This window comes from Nicotiana tabacum, chromosome 11 (genome assembly GCF_000715075.1).
Source record: "Nicotiana tabacum cultivar K326 chromosome 11, ASM71507v2, whole genome shotgun sequence".
NCBI lineage: Eukaryota > Viridiplantae > Streptophyta > Magnoliopsida > Solanales > Solanaceae > Nicotiana > Nicotiana tabacum.
In genome coordinates, this window is record NC_134090.1 from 68,891,645 (window position 1) to 68,908,472 (window position 16,828).

The 16,828-nt window shown below is 38.8% G+C and overlaps 1 protein-coding gene across 1 annotated transcript; it reads right to left on the bottom strand.

Moving 5' to 3' along the window:
* Nucleotides 1-2,235: 2,235 nt before the first annotated feature.
* Nucleotides 2,236-4,079, bottom strand: LOC107832519 (myricetin 7/4'-O-methyltransferase 2-like). Its single transcript, XM_016660384.2, has 2 exons — nt 3,225-4,079; nt 2,236-2,573 (listed from the first exon to the last, which is right to left on the bottom strand). The coding sequence occupies exons 1-2, from the start codon at nt 3,972-3,974 to the stop codon at nt 2,271-2,273; spliced, it is 1,053 nt and encodes a 350-aa protein (XP_016515870.1). The 5' UTR covers nt 3,975-4,079; the 3' UTR covers nt 2,236-2,270.
* Between the last annotated feature and the right edge of the window lie 12,749 nt (nt 4,080-16,828).

Below are 16,828 nucleotides of genomic sequence, written 5' to 3' on the forward strand. Positions count from 1 at the left end.
ATCGAGATTGTCTCTATCAATAACACCATCAAAGATGTTGGCAATAGAGCCTCCCCCTTTGAGAGGAACCCCCGATGTGGCGCCGAACATCCCGTGAGCATCCCGCAGTTCCCCTGACGAGACCGGAAAGCATGAGAGAAAGTCATTTAGGTTGCCGATTTCTCCAAGTGGCAACCCACGTTCCTGGAAGACTCCGAGCCCCGACCCTTCAGGATCAACGACAGCGGTCCCCCCGGCGGAAACTACATCAAATCTAATTGCGCAATTTGAATCTACATCAACATCCTCTTGGAGGATCCTCGGCTCACGAGCCTGATCGGAGCCAGCCATTCCAGACTCAGCAGCCTCCGGCCGAGGCTCCTGCAAGTCTCTCACACTCGACCTCATTCTCCGCTCTAGCGGGCATTCATCATCATCCTCTCCCTCGGTATCAGGATTCGCCTCTGAGGTTGAAGTAGCAGTTCCAGTAGTGGCTCGATGCTCGAGTGAACTGGTTTTCTTTGCTACAAGACGGACAACAAGTGCCCTGCTTTTCCTTTTCTTACTCGTGTCGGGATCCAAAGCCCCTACTTCTCCACCAGGGGGCGGCCTCATCTACATATTCTCGCCAAGACCTGCACCAGCGCAGTAACCGCAAGACGCTTTCGCTAAGGTCTAAAAAAGAAACACAAAATACAAGGCATAGGCGATAAAAGAACCTCACCATGATTCTTAGCCACCCAACGCTTCTTGGACAGGCCGGTCCAAGACCGAACGCAATATAGGAACTTTTCGTTCAACCGCCCGATCCATACTGACAAATCTGGAACCTCCTCCGGGTGCCAAGCAGTGGCTGCAGGAAGCACAAAGTGATCATTATTTCGAAAGGAAGAATAGTTGAAAAATGGCTAAGGAAAAAATTACTTACGTCGAGTATTCCACCTTTCCAGAAAGGGTATCCTCTGGGCCGGGATGATGTCCGAGGTCTTTACCCGAATAAACCTGCTCATCCATCCTTGATACTTTCCCTCGTCGACGCTCGAGAAAAAAGATTTTTTGGACCAATGACAGAGCCTTATTAAACCTCGATACAATCGAGGGATGTACATCCTGATTAGATGATTGAGGGTAAAGATCTCACCGTCAACCCCTTCGGTGAAATGGGGAAGCATCAACACTATCCTCCAAAAAGAAGGGTATATCTGACCAAGCGTAACTTGGTATCGGTCGCAGAAATCAAGGATAACCGGGTCTATCTCCAGGGGAGAGGACTCGGTAGAATTATTGGGACCTAGGGTGAATGGGTAGGTGTACACGTGAAGGAAGCCAGCCTTATAGTCAGTTATATTATCGTTGGGACGGGGAATCTCCACCCCCACTGCCTCGCTCCATCGGCAGTCCTTCCTCACCTTGCTAATATCGGTCATGACGCTAACGTATCGGGACACATGCTCGCACCGGTCTGGTGTAGATGAAGTGGCATCGACATTAAAATCCTCTGACATATCGTACGATCGAGCCCCCTTCCCCGAGGTTCGCCCACGACCCAACAAAGATTCTGAGGGTGGGGAACTCCCGAGGCGAGCAACTAGCATCAGCAGAGTCTAGTATCGTGCCTAGCCGTCCCATCCCCGTGTCTTTACATTTAATGCATTATGTACTATATTGTATTCCCTCTCCTATATAAAGGGAATCCACACTACTTTGTAAGGGGCTGTTGTTGCTCCAACTATTCTACACAAGATCAATAATATCGCTCTCTCTCTCTCTCTCTCTCTCTCTCTCTCTCTCTCTCTCTCTCTTTCTTCTCTCTCTCTCTCTCTTTCTTCTCTCTAACTTATTCGCTCTTACTCGCTCGAGGCTACCATTTGCATTTATTGCTTTCATACTTGTTCTTCGTTTATTGCTTGGCATTGGCCATAAAGAGCCTTCTTTGATCATATTTTAACTGTTATCCCTTTCCCGGTTACTCCCGACAGCTCGAGCTCGAGCCGCCGGGTATCGACCCCGAGTCCTTCATCGACCCGTCCGAAGCCCGGGCAGCAAGCACCTCGATTTTATTACTGCCCCGTTTTAGCTCGTATCTCATCGTTAAAACTTCATACTTTTAGCATCAACTGCTTTAACAACTAGCATAAAAATAAATCACGTATTTTTAGAGTCCCATTTATAAATTTAATTGTTATTATCATTTTCACGGTAAACAATACTATGCAAAATAAAAAAATAAGCACTAGCAGTAGTAAGATTTAACGTAATAAATTACGATTTGTAGTCAAGACTGCTTCAGGCTAAGGATAGATTTCAATGAGAGATCTTAAGCCAAGAGAGGGAGTTATTTTACATTCAGTGAAACCAGCTTCAGTGAAGAGCTTCTGCCATTCCTTCTTAGTTCTCTCTTTGGCAGCAAAAAGAATCATCATCAGCAAGTCCATGGAATGTTGTGCTCGAACAAACTCGTCGCTTTGCGTCGGATCCTCCATCACAATGTCTATAATTATCACTTTCCCTCCTTTATCCCTACTTGGAATTGACTCTTTGCATTTCTTCAGTATCTTCACACAATCTTCGTCGCTCCAGTCATGCAAAATACACTGTTCAACCATGAATAATTAAACTTGATCAGTAGATCCAGCGGATTCAAGGGGAGAAGGGAAGGAAACAACGTAATGAATGTACAAGATTTAGTTTTTACAAGTTTTCAAAAAGTTTTACAAGAACAGATCCTACCTGAAGATATAAAAGAAGAAATTTATGAACGGCAACATAAAACAAAAGAACGTTCTCAATAACTAATTATAATATACTCCCTCCCATTCACAAAAACTTTACGTAGCAAAGTTTGAATTAACACGGAGTTTAAAAAAAGAAAAAACACTTTTGAAACTTGTGACAGTCTAAAACAAGCCATAAATATTTATTAGACTTTAAAAGCTTCTCATTAAGATACAATGAGAATTTTAAGTTAAATTCTTTCCAAAATCTAGAAATTAAAACTGCTATTTTGTTGGAGTGGACAAAAAGGAAATTGTTACCACATAAATTGGAGGAAAGGGAATACATAATTTTGTTTTAGAGCTATTAGACAAGGAAATAAGCTTCTGAAGTCATATATTGCGACGAGATTCATCTAATTAATGGAACTGACATTGCACAAAAAAACACAAACTGATGGTGAGACATAATTAATGACGAGAAAAGATATAAGAAACATCAAATAACAAAAGGAAGCTACAAATTTTTACCTTGAGTAATATTGCATTAACATGAGGAATCTCATCAAACATACTTCCTCCTACAAACTCCAAGTTCCCACTTCCCTTGAGATCGGCTACAACACGAGGGAGATCAAATACAATGCATTTTATGGTAGGGTTAGCTTTGGCTATGACTGTTGCTACAGTGCCAGTTCCACCTCCTACGTCCACCAACGACTCCAACCCCTCAAATACATGTTTACACTCCTTAACAAAAACATCAGCTATCAATCTTGAATCACTAGCCATTGCATCATTGAAGTCACTTCCTTGTCTTGGTTTTTCCGTGAAATAATCCCAGAAGGATTTGCCATGAGCAGTATGAAAAGCAGTAGGGAAATCATTTTGGAACCAACTACTTAACTCAAACCATGCTTTTTGAAGGAATGGTTCATGGTTGATAAGCAAGAGTGACCTAATATTCAAGGGCTCATTCCTCACAAGAAGGCGACTAGCTGGGGTAAGAGAATAATAGTAATGATCTTTTTCATGTTGATTTAGGAAACCAGAATGAACTAAAAGCCGCAATAAAATTGGCATGGAGGAAACTTTCGAAGGATGGAGGGGAAGTTGAGATAAGAGGTCAGACAAACACATTGGCTTACCATGTTTGTAGAGGACATCAGGGATGCCCAGTTGAACTGCACATCTTACTGCTGAAGAATTTGTGAAGTCGAAAATATGGTTCCAGGTTTGAGCTTGAGCTTGGAGAAGCTCGCTGGAACTCATGACTGACATTTCTAATGAGAATTATATTGTTTTGAGTTGTCATCTAAAGCCACCAATAGCTTGTATATTTGAATACAAGTACTCTCCCCGTCCCAAATCATCTGTCATGTTTCACTTCTCCCGTCCCAAATCATCTGTTATGTTTTACTTCTCGAGAGTCCAATGACATGAAATTTGACTAATATTTTAATATTAATTTTTTCATGGTATTAATATGGGAAGAATTACAAATTATAGTGTACAGTATTATTTTTCGTATGATTTTCCGCTTGACTATTCGTAAAAGTGGATGAGAGAATGCAGGAATATAAATCTCAGTATAAATGGATGATTTCCTATACAAGTTAATCCCGTCACAAGATTGGAGGCAGGAACAGTGCCTAGAGATGATTTCTCTCTGGCTGAGATGTATATTTTTGAAAGGAAAAAATTGTCCTTATACTTGATGTGCTGCTAAGGGCATTTAATGGAAAAAATAAATAAACTATACGATGCTAATCTACTACAATCCTACTATAAACGCGTAATTTGAAATAATTTTCGGATCAATTAAACCCTAATAGATAAGGATGTAATATTTAAAAAGTGCATTATTTTGGTAATTAAATTTCCTTACTGAATTGCATTGAAATATGCTTTCTAGATCCCAATGTGAAATTTGTCCACCGGCATTGAAATACGGTTTCCAGATCAATGACAATTTTTTTAGCTAGCGTTTGGATATAGATTTGGTTGAAACTTGACAAAAGGATTTTTGAAGTTGTGTTAAAAAATAATTTTTGAAAATTGAAGTTGCATTTGAACATGCATTATATATATTTGAAAAAAAGTTTGAAGTTTTGTGAGTGGAAGATAAAATCCCTAAACCTGTTTTTGAAACTTGAAAACATTATTCAATTTTTTTTCCAAAAACTTATCATATTCAATGAAAAAATAATATTTTTTAAAAAATTGAGAAAAACATAAGTAAAATCTATAGTCAAACAAAAGCTAAATTATTTAACTAAATATGTCCTTCAAAATCTCAAGGAAGCTGTAACAGTTTTCAACTAAGCAGACAGCAATGGACATAGACACGTGATGAGAAGATTTTAAGGCCTAAAAATATCATAAATTATATATAGACCAATGAAAATCGTTTTTTGGTGCGAATTTAATAAATTACGAAGATGAAAGCTCAAACTTCAAACTAATCGTACGTTTAAGTTCTAAAATCCACCTCAGACAACCCCTCTACCTAAATTCTGTCGACGCCCTACTATTTTAAACTTTAAAAATGAAAATAGCCCCTGCAACTTGGAAATTATTGACCAGCTCCTTGTACGTATTCATATCTATCTACTATCTTATAATAAGAGAGATTTAGCAGACACTGGACGACATGTCTGCTTAGGATAGGGGGCACTAATGTCTGCTTAGGATAGGGGGCATTAATGTCTTTGACCTCCAATATTTAAGGCCCAAGAAAATGAATACGCTTTTGTGATGTCTGGTGGGCATGTGAAGACCCACAACTTCATCCCAATTTTATGGCACATGGCATATGCCAGTTCTACAAATAACATAGCTTGCTTTTACACAGGAATCTTCAACCACATTGTTTAACCAAAAATCTGAGTCTTTGGTCAAAGCTAGAAAGAAATTCGGGTTACTGATAATCAGGAGATGAAAATAAAATATTTTTGAGAATGATGATAAAACAGTAAATAGTTTTGTATTTCAGTAACATCTCAATAGTATTTCGTGTCCTTATAGATGTTGAGTCTTTCCCCTTTTATAGTTGATTCTAGGAGAAGGTATAATGCCTTTGTCTTAATGAGGCAATTATTAGCAATAAATGATATTTAAAAGAAACGTTACACAATCATTTCTATTTAATTCAAATTCTCTAACGTATTTGACATTTAATGCTGTATTTAGACTCTTTTACGTCATCAGATTCGTGTCTTCAACTTCTTCTGATCTTTGATCTTTAAACGACTCGAATAGGTACGAGACTCGTACCTACTTTAGTAACGGTCCACACCTATGTTGCTTTCTTTTCCCCCTATCTGTTGTCGCCCGTGCCTCTTGGCTATTTATTGCGTTTTGACCTTTTGACCAGTCCACGTGTCATGACACGTCATCTTCAATATTCAGACTCAGTTTTTTCCCAATACAGATAGTCCCCCCACTTTCCATTTATTTATCCATTAAATATTTGGGAAGTGGACCTTCACAAAAAGGGAATTTTTTGTTGTAATCAATGCTATGACAGTACTGACGCCCCAGTTGTCTTTTCTATTTAATGCTCTGCACACGTGTCACCTTCCGATTGGTTTTGTAATTCTGCAACCTTTTTCCAAGGTTTATTCATCCCTTATATTCACGAAGTGATAGTTGCCTTTATTATAGGCTTTCCATCATTACACTTCTTTGCTTGACGGTTGCTATTATATACATATATATCCTTTTTCCCTTTGTCCTTTTCTTCATAAACCCTTAACAGATCCTTTACTACTCCTTTCTCCTTGAGTTCATCCTTTTCTCTGCAATGGCATCTCCGAATCCTAACCCTAAAAGAATCCCAATTCTTGATAGCTTCCCCAATGCCCCTGTAAGACATAGAAGAGGAAGAGGAGGCAGGCTTCGTAGCCTAAGATCCGTTCGTGGTGGTGCCTCTGGTTCTGTCATGCCTTCTTCTAGCTCCGGTACTATTTCCAGAGGTTCTATCACTAAGAAATCTTTCTCTAAAGGTAAAGAACTTCCTGAGCCTCTTCAAGAGCCTTTAGTTGAGGAAATAGTACCCAACGACCTATCTTTTGAGAATGATAGGAAATCTCTTCGTGAGCAAGTTGTCAATTTAGAGAAAACTGACACTTTTCCTTCTTTAATCACTGAACCTTTGGTTTCTATTGTTCGAAAAGATTGCAACTGGAGAAGTGATTTTCGTATAGTAATCCCTAATCCAAATCAAAGAATATCTTCTTTTAGGATTGGATTTTCTTTTGTTTATACTTACCCCTTCACTTTGGGATTTATTCCTGCTATTGACCCAGTCATACTTGATTTCTGTCGTTTTTTCAAAATTTGTTTGGGACAAATTGGTCCCCTTGTATGGAGAATGGTGGCTTGTTTGAGGTATTTATCTGTTAAAGCCGGTGTTGATTTTTCCTTTCCCCACCTTATTCATCTTTACCACCCCAAGTTATTTCGCAATGGAGTTTTTACTCTAACTGCAAGAAGTAAAAGGGTCTTAGTAAGCCCTGAAGATGACAAGGACCACGGGTGGTACACTCGTTATGTTGCGGTACGCACAGTTGATTTGGTGGGTGAAACAAATATCCCCTTCCCTGAGAAGTGGAACTTTGCTCGTAAGTTTTTTTTTACTTACCGTTCTTACCTCTTAAGAATTTAAACTTCTTTTCTAATTTCATCCTTTTTTGCTTTTCTATAGCAACCATGGGAGATGTGGAACCCGTTCCTAATTTCCGTGGTTGGGTAGATTTAATCATGAAAGTCGTGCCTATGGAGGCGAGAACGTGGAAATCCATTTCCAATTTACATGGTTGGAAAGTGAAGACTCACGGTATGCATCTCTTTATCATTTTTCGTATGACAAGTTCTTTATTTTTTCTAACTTCTTTTTTTTTTAAAATCCTTCTTTTTGTCAGGATTTGCTATTCGAGGAATGACAACCGAAGTGGCTACTGCCCTTCGAGCCTCTTCTGGTACTTCTCTTTCTGTAGAGAGAACACAAGCTAAGCTGTCAAAGAGGAAAGTTGTAGAAGAAGATTCTGAGGACGATGAAGACGAAGACACCTCTTTGATAGCTAGACCAAGAGCCAGGAGACGCATAGTTTCCGAGAATAAAGTTGAACTTACCCCTGTCTGTGCCTCTCTTACTGAACCTGTTCACATTCCCTCTGAAGATGAAACCACTCCGAGGGACAACAACGAATCTATTCATCGTCTCTTCGTTGGTGGTTTTGAAAGTGGAGAACTAGGTCTAGTTTTAGATGAAGTTCCTCTTTCTTCCTCTGTTCCCATTCCTTCTTTTCCTGCTTCTTTACCTACTTCTGCTCCCTTACCTGCTTCGAGTCCTATGACTCCTGTTATTTTCACTTCTTCTACCACTATTCATTGTATAGCTCCCCCTTCCTTTGTTCAATATGCAGAGGAGGGTTCTAGTAGAAGAAGCTTGGCTATGATGAGCATTACGCTTGAAGTTCCTGCTAACAACAGCCTTTTAAGGAAGTCTGGTGGAGCAGATGACTGGCTTAGGCCTTTGATTGGAGATATTAAGAAGAAGAAGATGGACAGCCATAGTTGCTTAACTTTGATGAATGACATTGTTCATTCTACTTTGAAGGTATTCTTCCTTTACTTACTAACAAGTTTTTTTAAAAAAATTTCTTATTTCTATGAATTGTCACTGCAGGCTAACCTCATTGGTACAGAATTGATGGGAAGAATTTCCCTTCTGGAAAAGAAAGCCCGTGAGTTTGAAAAGTCTATCCACGAGGCTGAGGAAATAGCCAGGGGAGCACAGCTAGAAGCAGCCAATTGGAAAGAGCAGTTTGAGAATGCTCAGGGAACTATAGAAGAATTGCTAGAGAGTAGAAATCTCCTGGAGCAACAAAAGCGAGGTCTGACTTCTGAGCTAGCAGTTACCAAGGCTTCTTCAAGCCAATTTGAGAAAGATAAGGAGCGCCTTGAGTGTTCATTTTCAGAACAACTATCAAATTGTAGTGAAGAGATCAGAGAACTTAAGGTACTCTTGGCCAAGAAAGAAGAGTATGCAGGGGAGTTAGTGCAAAGCTTGACTCAAGCTCAAGCTGATTTAAAAATCTCTTCTGATAAGGTACGTACCTTAGAGAGTTCTCATGCCTCCCTTGAAGCATCCTTTGAATCCTCTTTAGCTGAAAATCAAGTGTTAAAGAATGATCTTGCTATGTGGGAAAGGGAGTATGAACTTCTTGAGGAGAATTTTAATATAGAGGTGAGTTGGGCTTTTCTAAACTCTCGTCGTGATGCTTTAATGAAGGCCAGTCAAGAAAACTTTGATTTAAACTCAGAGTTGGCCAAAGTTTTAGAGACCATTGAGAGAACCCAACAACCACTTGACTTTCCCTCTCCGTCAATTGAAGCTCCCGTGGCTGAAGAACCTTTAAATGAAGAAGCCGTTGCTATGGCAGTTGAAGCTGAAAATGTTGCAATTCCAGCTTCAGAGGGTGAAACTTCTATGACTCAGTCTATGGAAGTTGAAGCTTCCGTGACTCTTGCTTCCCTCGTTGATCCTAACATTTCAAGCTCAGCTGAAACCGTTCCTGTTGCTTCTTCTTCAGAAGTTACCACCGTGCCTGTGGCTGAAAGTGAAATTAATATTGCAACTTCTGATGTGCTAACCCCTTCAATTGGATGATGGTTTTATCCCTTAGTTTTTAAGGGATTTTTTGGTGAAAGTCCCCAGTTATCATAATGGGGCACTTGTATAAACTTTTATTGACTAAGTTTCTACTTAGTCTTTTTAATTATATTAAGAAGTTTTGTTAGTACTTCAATGTGTTCTATTCTTGCCTTTTCCTTACTTATTTAGGACTTATAGAATAATTTAGCATTTTTATCATTTGAAAATGCTTTATAATTCTTCTCATGACTTATTAACATGAGGTTTATAAAAGAGGGCCCTTTTATTTTATCGACACTTAATGAAGAAGACGTCTCAACTTCACAATGGTGTTATAATACGATGAAAGAAATAGGAATACACATGTTTTGTATGAAACAACTTTGACAAGTTTTATTCATGAACTTTAACAAGTTTTTTTTTGACTATTACATGTATTAAAATTCATCTATGACTTTCTCATAACTGTTTTTCTTGTAACAGATTTTTACATAATATAAAATAAACAAGGTTTTTCTTCATAACCTGTTTTAGTACATAGCCAAGACCCTATCTTTATATATTAAGAAGGATTTGAGAGGTGACTTCGTTTATGAGTTTGAGAGATGACTCTGTTGTTCTCATGGGAAAAACATTATGATGAATGTCTTGTGTTTGTTGAACACGATGATGAATGCTGAAGACTTCGTAACTTTTTCTCAACACTTGTCTCTTTGTGGCCGACTTTTGTTCGATATTCGTATCTGTTTATCTACACATATCTGTGTATAATATGTAGTCCCCCAAGTGTTTGAGCGTTGAAGTATGAAGCCTCGAGCACTTGTTTATTTCTTTCTATTTGATCCTTTTCCTGAAACAGAAAAAAGATACGGGACTCGGAGGTGTGATTATAGATGAAGACTGCCTAACTCGTGTGTATTTCCATCAGATTAATTGTAACCCTGGGCTGGGAATTTTAGAACACTCCATTTTGCCTTGCAGGTCGTGACTCATCATTTGGCACGAGTTAGGGTTTTTGCCTAGCATCTAAAATCGTTAGTAAAACCTTAATAATTCAAAAGAAAATTTTTTAACATGGCGATACCTGACTGTGGGTACTTTCTCAGAAGTAATACCTCTTTAAATGGACGATATTCCAATGTGAGGGTAAAACTTTGCCGTCCATTGTCTCCAACTCATATGCTCCTTTTCCCGCAATGTCACGAACTTTGTATGGTCCTTCCCACGTTGGACTTAGCTTTCCTGAATTAGCAGCCTTTGCAGATTGGAACACCTTTTTAAGCACGAAGTCCCCAATTTTGAAAACTCTGAGGCGTGCTTTCCTATTGTAATATAGTTCAATTACTTGCTTTTGTGCTGCCATTCTTATCAATGCAGCTTCTCTTCTTCCTTCAAGCAAATCAAGGTTGACCCGCATCTCTTCATCATTAGATTCCTCCGTTGCCCGAACGTACCGTGTGCTTGGTTCACCTATTTTAACTGGAATTAAGGCTTCCGCACCATAAACCATTGAAAATGGTGCTTCTCCAGTGCTTGTTTTTGTCGTTGTACGATAAGCCCATAATACTCCAGGTAATACCTCAGGCCAATTACCTTTTGATTCCTATAATCTCTTCTTCAAGTTGTTGATAATGACTTTGTTAGTGGATTCCGCTTGTCCATTACCCACTGGATGGTATGGCGTAGACGTTATCCTTTTAATCTGCCAACTTTGAAGAAATTCTGTGATTTGAGCTCTTATGAATTGTGGTCCATTGTCACACACGATCTCCTTTGGTGCTCCAAAATGGCATATTATATTTCGCCATATGAAGTCTTTAACTTCCTTCTTTCGTACCTATTTAAATGCTCCTGCTTCTACCCATTTAGTGAAATAATCCGTGAGTATAAGTAGAAACTTTACCTGACCTTTTGCTTGTAGAAGTGGACCTACGATATCCATTCCCCATTTCATAAAGGGTCACGGGGCTATAACAGGGTGTAGTAACTCAGCTGGTCTGTGCATATTATTGCCGTATCTTTGTCATTTATCACATTTGGACATGAAACTGTTTGCCTCTTCTTCCATCTTAGGCCAATAATATCCTGCTCGAATCAATGTTCTTACCAGCGACCTTCCCCCTGCGTGATTTCCACAATGTCCTTCGTGCACTTCCCTCATCACATATTCTGTTTGAGAGGGTCCGAGACACCGTGCTAGTGGTCCACCGAACATCTTTCGATAAAGATTTCCTTGATAAAAACAATATCGAGCGACTTTTTTGCAAAGCGCGTGAGCCTTCCCTTTGTCAATAGGCACGGTTCCGTGCTGTGAAAAAACAATAATTTCGTTTCTCCAATCACATGTTAGATGATTAAAATTTACCTTATTCTTATCGGGTTCGAGAACGGAATGAAATAAATGTATGAATGAAGCATTTGCGTCGTTTGCTACGTCAGCTGCAGATGCGAGATTAGCCAAAACATCTGCCTCCACATTCTCATCTCTTGGGATCTGCATTACCTTCCAAGTTTGGAATTGCTTAATTAGATCCCGTACCTTTTCGAGATATTCTTGCATTCGAGTTTCCCTGGCTATATAAGTCCCCAGCATTTGATTGACCACGAGTTGAGAATCACTCTTGATTATAATTTGTGTTATGCCGAGTTCTCTTGCCAATTCCAAACCTGCAATTACAACTTCGTACTCTGCTTCATTGTTAGTTATAGAATGACATTTTATAGCTTGCCTAATAATTTCACCCGTAGGTGGTATGAGAACTATACCCAGACCTGCTCCTTTTATATTAGATGAACCATCAGTGAATAAAACCCAAGTCCCCGGGTTTGCACCATTAACAACTTGTAATTCTTTTTCTGCTTCTAAATGCATCCCCTGACTAAAATCAGCCACGAAATCAGCTAGTACTTGAGATTTTATAGCGGTCCTGGGTTGATAAATGATTTCGTATTCACTTAGTTCTATAGCCCATTTTGCTAATCTTTCTGACAGTTCGTGTTTATGCAAAATATTTTGAAGCGAAAAAGCAGTAACTACAATAATGGGATGACTTTGAAAATAAGGTCTTAATTTTCTAGATGTCATGATCAAAGCTAATGCTAACTTTTCTAGCTGTGGGTATCGTGTCTCAGCATCTAATAAGGACTTACTTACATAATAAATAGGAGATTGTTTACCTTGGTCCTCACGGACTAAAACAACACTTACCGCAACTTCAGATACAACCAGATAGATGAGAAGCTTTTCTCCCACCTTTAGTTTTGCCAATAACGGTGGTTTTGACAAATAAGCTTTCAAATTTCTAAGGGCTTGTTGACAATCTTCATTCCATTCAAAATGATCTTGCTTTTTGAGTGCAGAGAAAAACTTAAAACACTTTTCTGAGGATTTGGAAATAAATCTCCCCAAAGCTGCAATTCTTCCCGTTAATCTTTGAACTTCCTTTTTATTAGTAAGGATATCAGGGATTTCTTCTATTGCTTTGATCTGAGAAGGATTTACCTCAATACCACGGTTAGAAATAAGAAAACCCCAAAACTTACCTGATGCAACTCCAAATGCACATTTTTCTGGGTTGAGTTTCATATTAAATTTTCGCAAAATTTCAAATGTAACAGATAGATGAGAAATATGATCATGAGACTGCTGGGTTTTGACGAGCATATCGTCTATATATACCTCCATTGTCTTTCCTAAAAAATTTTGGAACATTTTGGTGACCAACCTTTGATAGGTTGCCCCAGCATTTTTGAGACCAAAGGGCATTACTTTATCACAGTAAGTCCCCCTGTCTGTAATGAAAGAAGTTTTTTCTTCATCACTAGGGTCCATTTTAATTTGGTTGTACCCTGAATATGCATCTAAAAAACTTAGAAGTTCATGTCCTGCAGTTGCATCAATTAACTGATCTATATGTGGTAAAGGAAAAGAATTTTTTGGACAAGCTTTATTAAGATCTGTATAATCTACACAGACTCACCACTTACCATTTTTCTTAGGTACAACAACTGTGTTGGCTAACCAATTGGGGTACTTTACCTCGCGGATTGACCCAATTTTTAATAGCTTTTGGACCTCATCTTGAATCACCTGGTTTTTGAAAGCCCCTTGCTTTCTTTTCTTTTGCTTTATTGGTATAAAGGATGGATCTTCATTTAATTTGTGAGTCATCACATCCGGTGGTATCCCTGTCATGTCAGCATGGGACCAAGCAAAACAGTCCACGTTAGCTTTTAAAAATTTAATCAACATACCTCGCATATCTGAGCTTAAATTGGCTCCAATGTAAACCTTCCGTTCAGGCCACTGTTCGAATAATATCACAACTTCGAGTTCTTCAATTGTTGTTTTGATATTTTCATTCTCTTCAGGTTCTTGAATTGTATCAGGTCTCGAGTCTAAATCCGTCTTTTCTTGTTCAACTGAGGTTTGATCCTTGAATCCTTCAACTGTTTCCTGTAATTGATATTTTTCTTTATTTACAGTGCTCGTACCTGTTACAGCGTTGATACTCCTGGCTGTTTGCTGATCCCCACAAATTTGGCAAATTCCCCATGGTGATGGGAATTTAATAACTTGATGTAGAGTTGATGGGACATCATCCATATCATGGATCCACGGTCTCTCCATGATCATATTGTAAGCCATTTCCATATCTACCACCTGAAATTTAGTTTCTTTAACAACACCTGCAGCAAAGGTTGTTAGAATTATCTCTCCTTTTGTTACCACACTTGAATTGTCGAAGCCTGACAAGGTATGCGCCTTGGGTATCATTTTGTCTTCAGCTTGCATTTCACGCAATACCCTTAGTAGTATAATATTTACGGAACTCCCTGGATTAATCAAAACTCATTTTACATTAGTATCATGTACAAGTAAAGATATTACCAGTGCGTCATTATGCGGAGTTATCACTCCTTCGGTATCTGCATCATCGAATGAAATACTTTCATTTTCTAAAACCTGCCGTACCCGTTTCCCGTGTGTAATTGTTACTTTAGAAACCTCGTTAGAGGCTGTGTAGGTTATGCCGTGAATATCTTCTCCCCCACTTATCACATTCACTGTTCTCTTGGGTGAAAGAGGCTTTGGTGGCTCTTGCCTATTTTTCATATAGGCTTGTTTACCTTTTTCACTAAATAACTCAGTGAGGTACCCTTGCTTCAATAGATGGTCCACTTCACTCTGCAAGAATCTACATTCTAAAGTTTTGTGCCCGTGATCATTGTGGAATTCGCACCAATGATCTGGATTGCGTCTATTTGGATTTGACCGCATCTCTTTTGGCCACCGCACCTTATCCCCCATACTTCTCAAAACATCCACGAGCTCGGAGGTAGTGACATTAAAGTTATATCCGCCGAACCGTGCCTTTAAACTCCTGTCATCATCTCGTGACTCTTGTCTGTTCCGATCATTTCTGAATTTCGATGAAGAACCAGAGTCCCTATTCCTCGATTTTTGATCATATTGCTGGCTATCTTATTTTGACCGTGGGTCTTTTCCTATAGGTCCCATATATGGATCGTACCTATTTTTACCTGATCTTTTTTCGGTTTCTAATCTTACGGAACCACCCCTTTCTTCATGATGAAACTTAGGTACGGTATCTTCTTCAATTCGCAGCTTCGTACTATACCTGTTGTAAACATCATTCCACGTGGTTGCAGGGAATTCTCGAAGGCTTTCTTTGAGTCTTCTCGTGGCTTCAGAACTTTTGTCATTTAAATTACTTGCAAAAGCTATTGCAGCCCAGTTGTCAGGCACACGGGGTAGAGTCATTCTTTTACGCTGGAATCTATCAACAAAGTCTCTGAGCAACTCTGAATCTCCTTGTTTGATTTTGAAAATGTCTTCCATTCTTTTCTCAACCTTTTGTGCTCCCGAATGTGCTTTAATAAAAGAATCTGCAAGCTCAGCAAAAGAATTTATAGAATTTTCAGATAAAAGAGAATACTAGGTTAATGCACCCTTGGTGAGTGTTTCTCCAAATTTCTTGACCAGTACTGATTCAATTTCTTGTTTGGTCAAGTCGTTGCCTTTTACGCCTGTTGTAAATGCAGTCACGTGGTCACGTGGGTCTGTAGTACCATCATATTTCGGGATGTCAGGCATTTTGAATTTTTTCGGAATTGGAAGGGGAGCAACACTTGGCTTCCAAGGTTGTTGTGAGTATTTGTCCATGTCAACTCCTTTTATTACAGGCAGAACTTCAGGGATTTGCTCAATACGTTCATTTTGTTCCTTAATCTAATTCTGCAAGGTTAGTACTAAATTTTGCAAATAGGAATTATTTGAATTACCTGGCTCCCCTTCCTATGGTTCACTGGTGGTTCCTCCATTTTCAGAATTAACAAGACTAGAACGGGGATTCTCCAATGTATTATTATTAGGAGTTGGTGTGGGTGGTGCAGCAGGCAATCGACTAACTAGAGCCTGGAGAGCTTTGCCGACCTGTGCATCAATTAGCTTTTGTAAAGCTTCATTTGTACCACCTTCAAAGTGTTCAGATTGTTCATGTTGATCAGCACGAGATTCAGGAGTGCCTTCACGAGATTGACGTGATGAATTTTGAGGAGAGGGAACCACTTCAATGTTATGTAAATCTCCTTGATTTTGATGGATTTAATTTTCAGGGTTTCCCAAAGTGTTTTTATTGTTATTGTTGGTGTTGTTGTTTGACATGGTGATAACAATGGACAAGATGTAGCTTAAAAGAAAAGATTATCAGATTCCCGGTAACGGAACCAATTTGTTTAACCAAAAATTTGAGTCTTTGGTCAAAGCTAGAAAGAAATTCGGGTTACTGATAATCAGGAGACGAAAATAAAATATTTTTGAGAATGATGGTAAAGCAGTAAATAGTTTTGTATTTCAGTAAGATCTCAATAATATTTCGTGTCCTTACAGATGTTGAGTCTTTCCCCTTTTATAGTTGACTCTAGGAGAAGGTATAATGTCTTTGTCTTAATGAGGCAATTATGAGCAATAAATGATATTTAAAAGAAACGTTACACAACCATTTCTATTTAATTCAGATTCTCTAACGTATTTGACATTTAATGCTGTATTTAGACTCTTTTATGTCATCAGATTCGTGTCTTCAACTTCTTCTGATCTTTGATCTTTAAACGACTCGAATAGGTACGAGACTCGTACCTATTTTAGTAATGGTCCACACCTATGTTGCTTTCTTTTTCCCCTATCTGTTGTCGCCCGTGCCTCTTGGCTATTTATTGCGTTTTGACCTTTTGACCAGTCCACGTGTCATGACACGTCATCTTCAATATTCAGACTCAGTTTTTTCCCAATACACACATGCTCTCCCTCTTTTTCTTTATAATTTTTTTTAAAGAAAAATATTTGACACTAAAATTAATAAAGTATTTAATAAAATTAACAAAATCAGGAAACATAAGCCACATTTAATGAGAGATTGGAAGTTTGGAGACAGACGCTTGAGTCTAAGGG

What these genes read in the sequence shown, in the direction of transcription:
- LOC107832519 (XM_016660384.2), bottom strand. Translation starts at nt 3,974, where the DNA reads ATGTCAGTCATGAGTTCCAGCGAGCTTCTCCAAGCTCAAGCTCAAACC. An exon ending in TTAATGCAATATTACTCAAG is followed by an intron (nt 2,574 to 3,224) that starts GTAAAAATTTGT and finishes ATGGTTGAACAG; the next exon opens with TGTATTTTGCATGACTGGAG.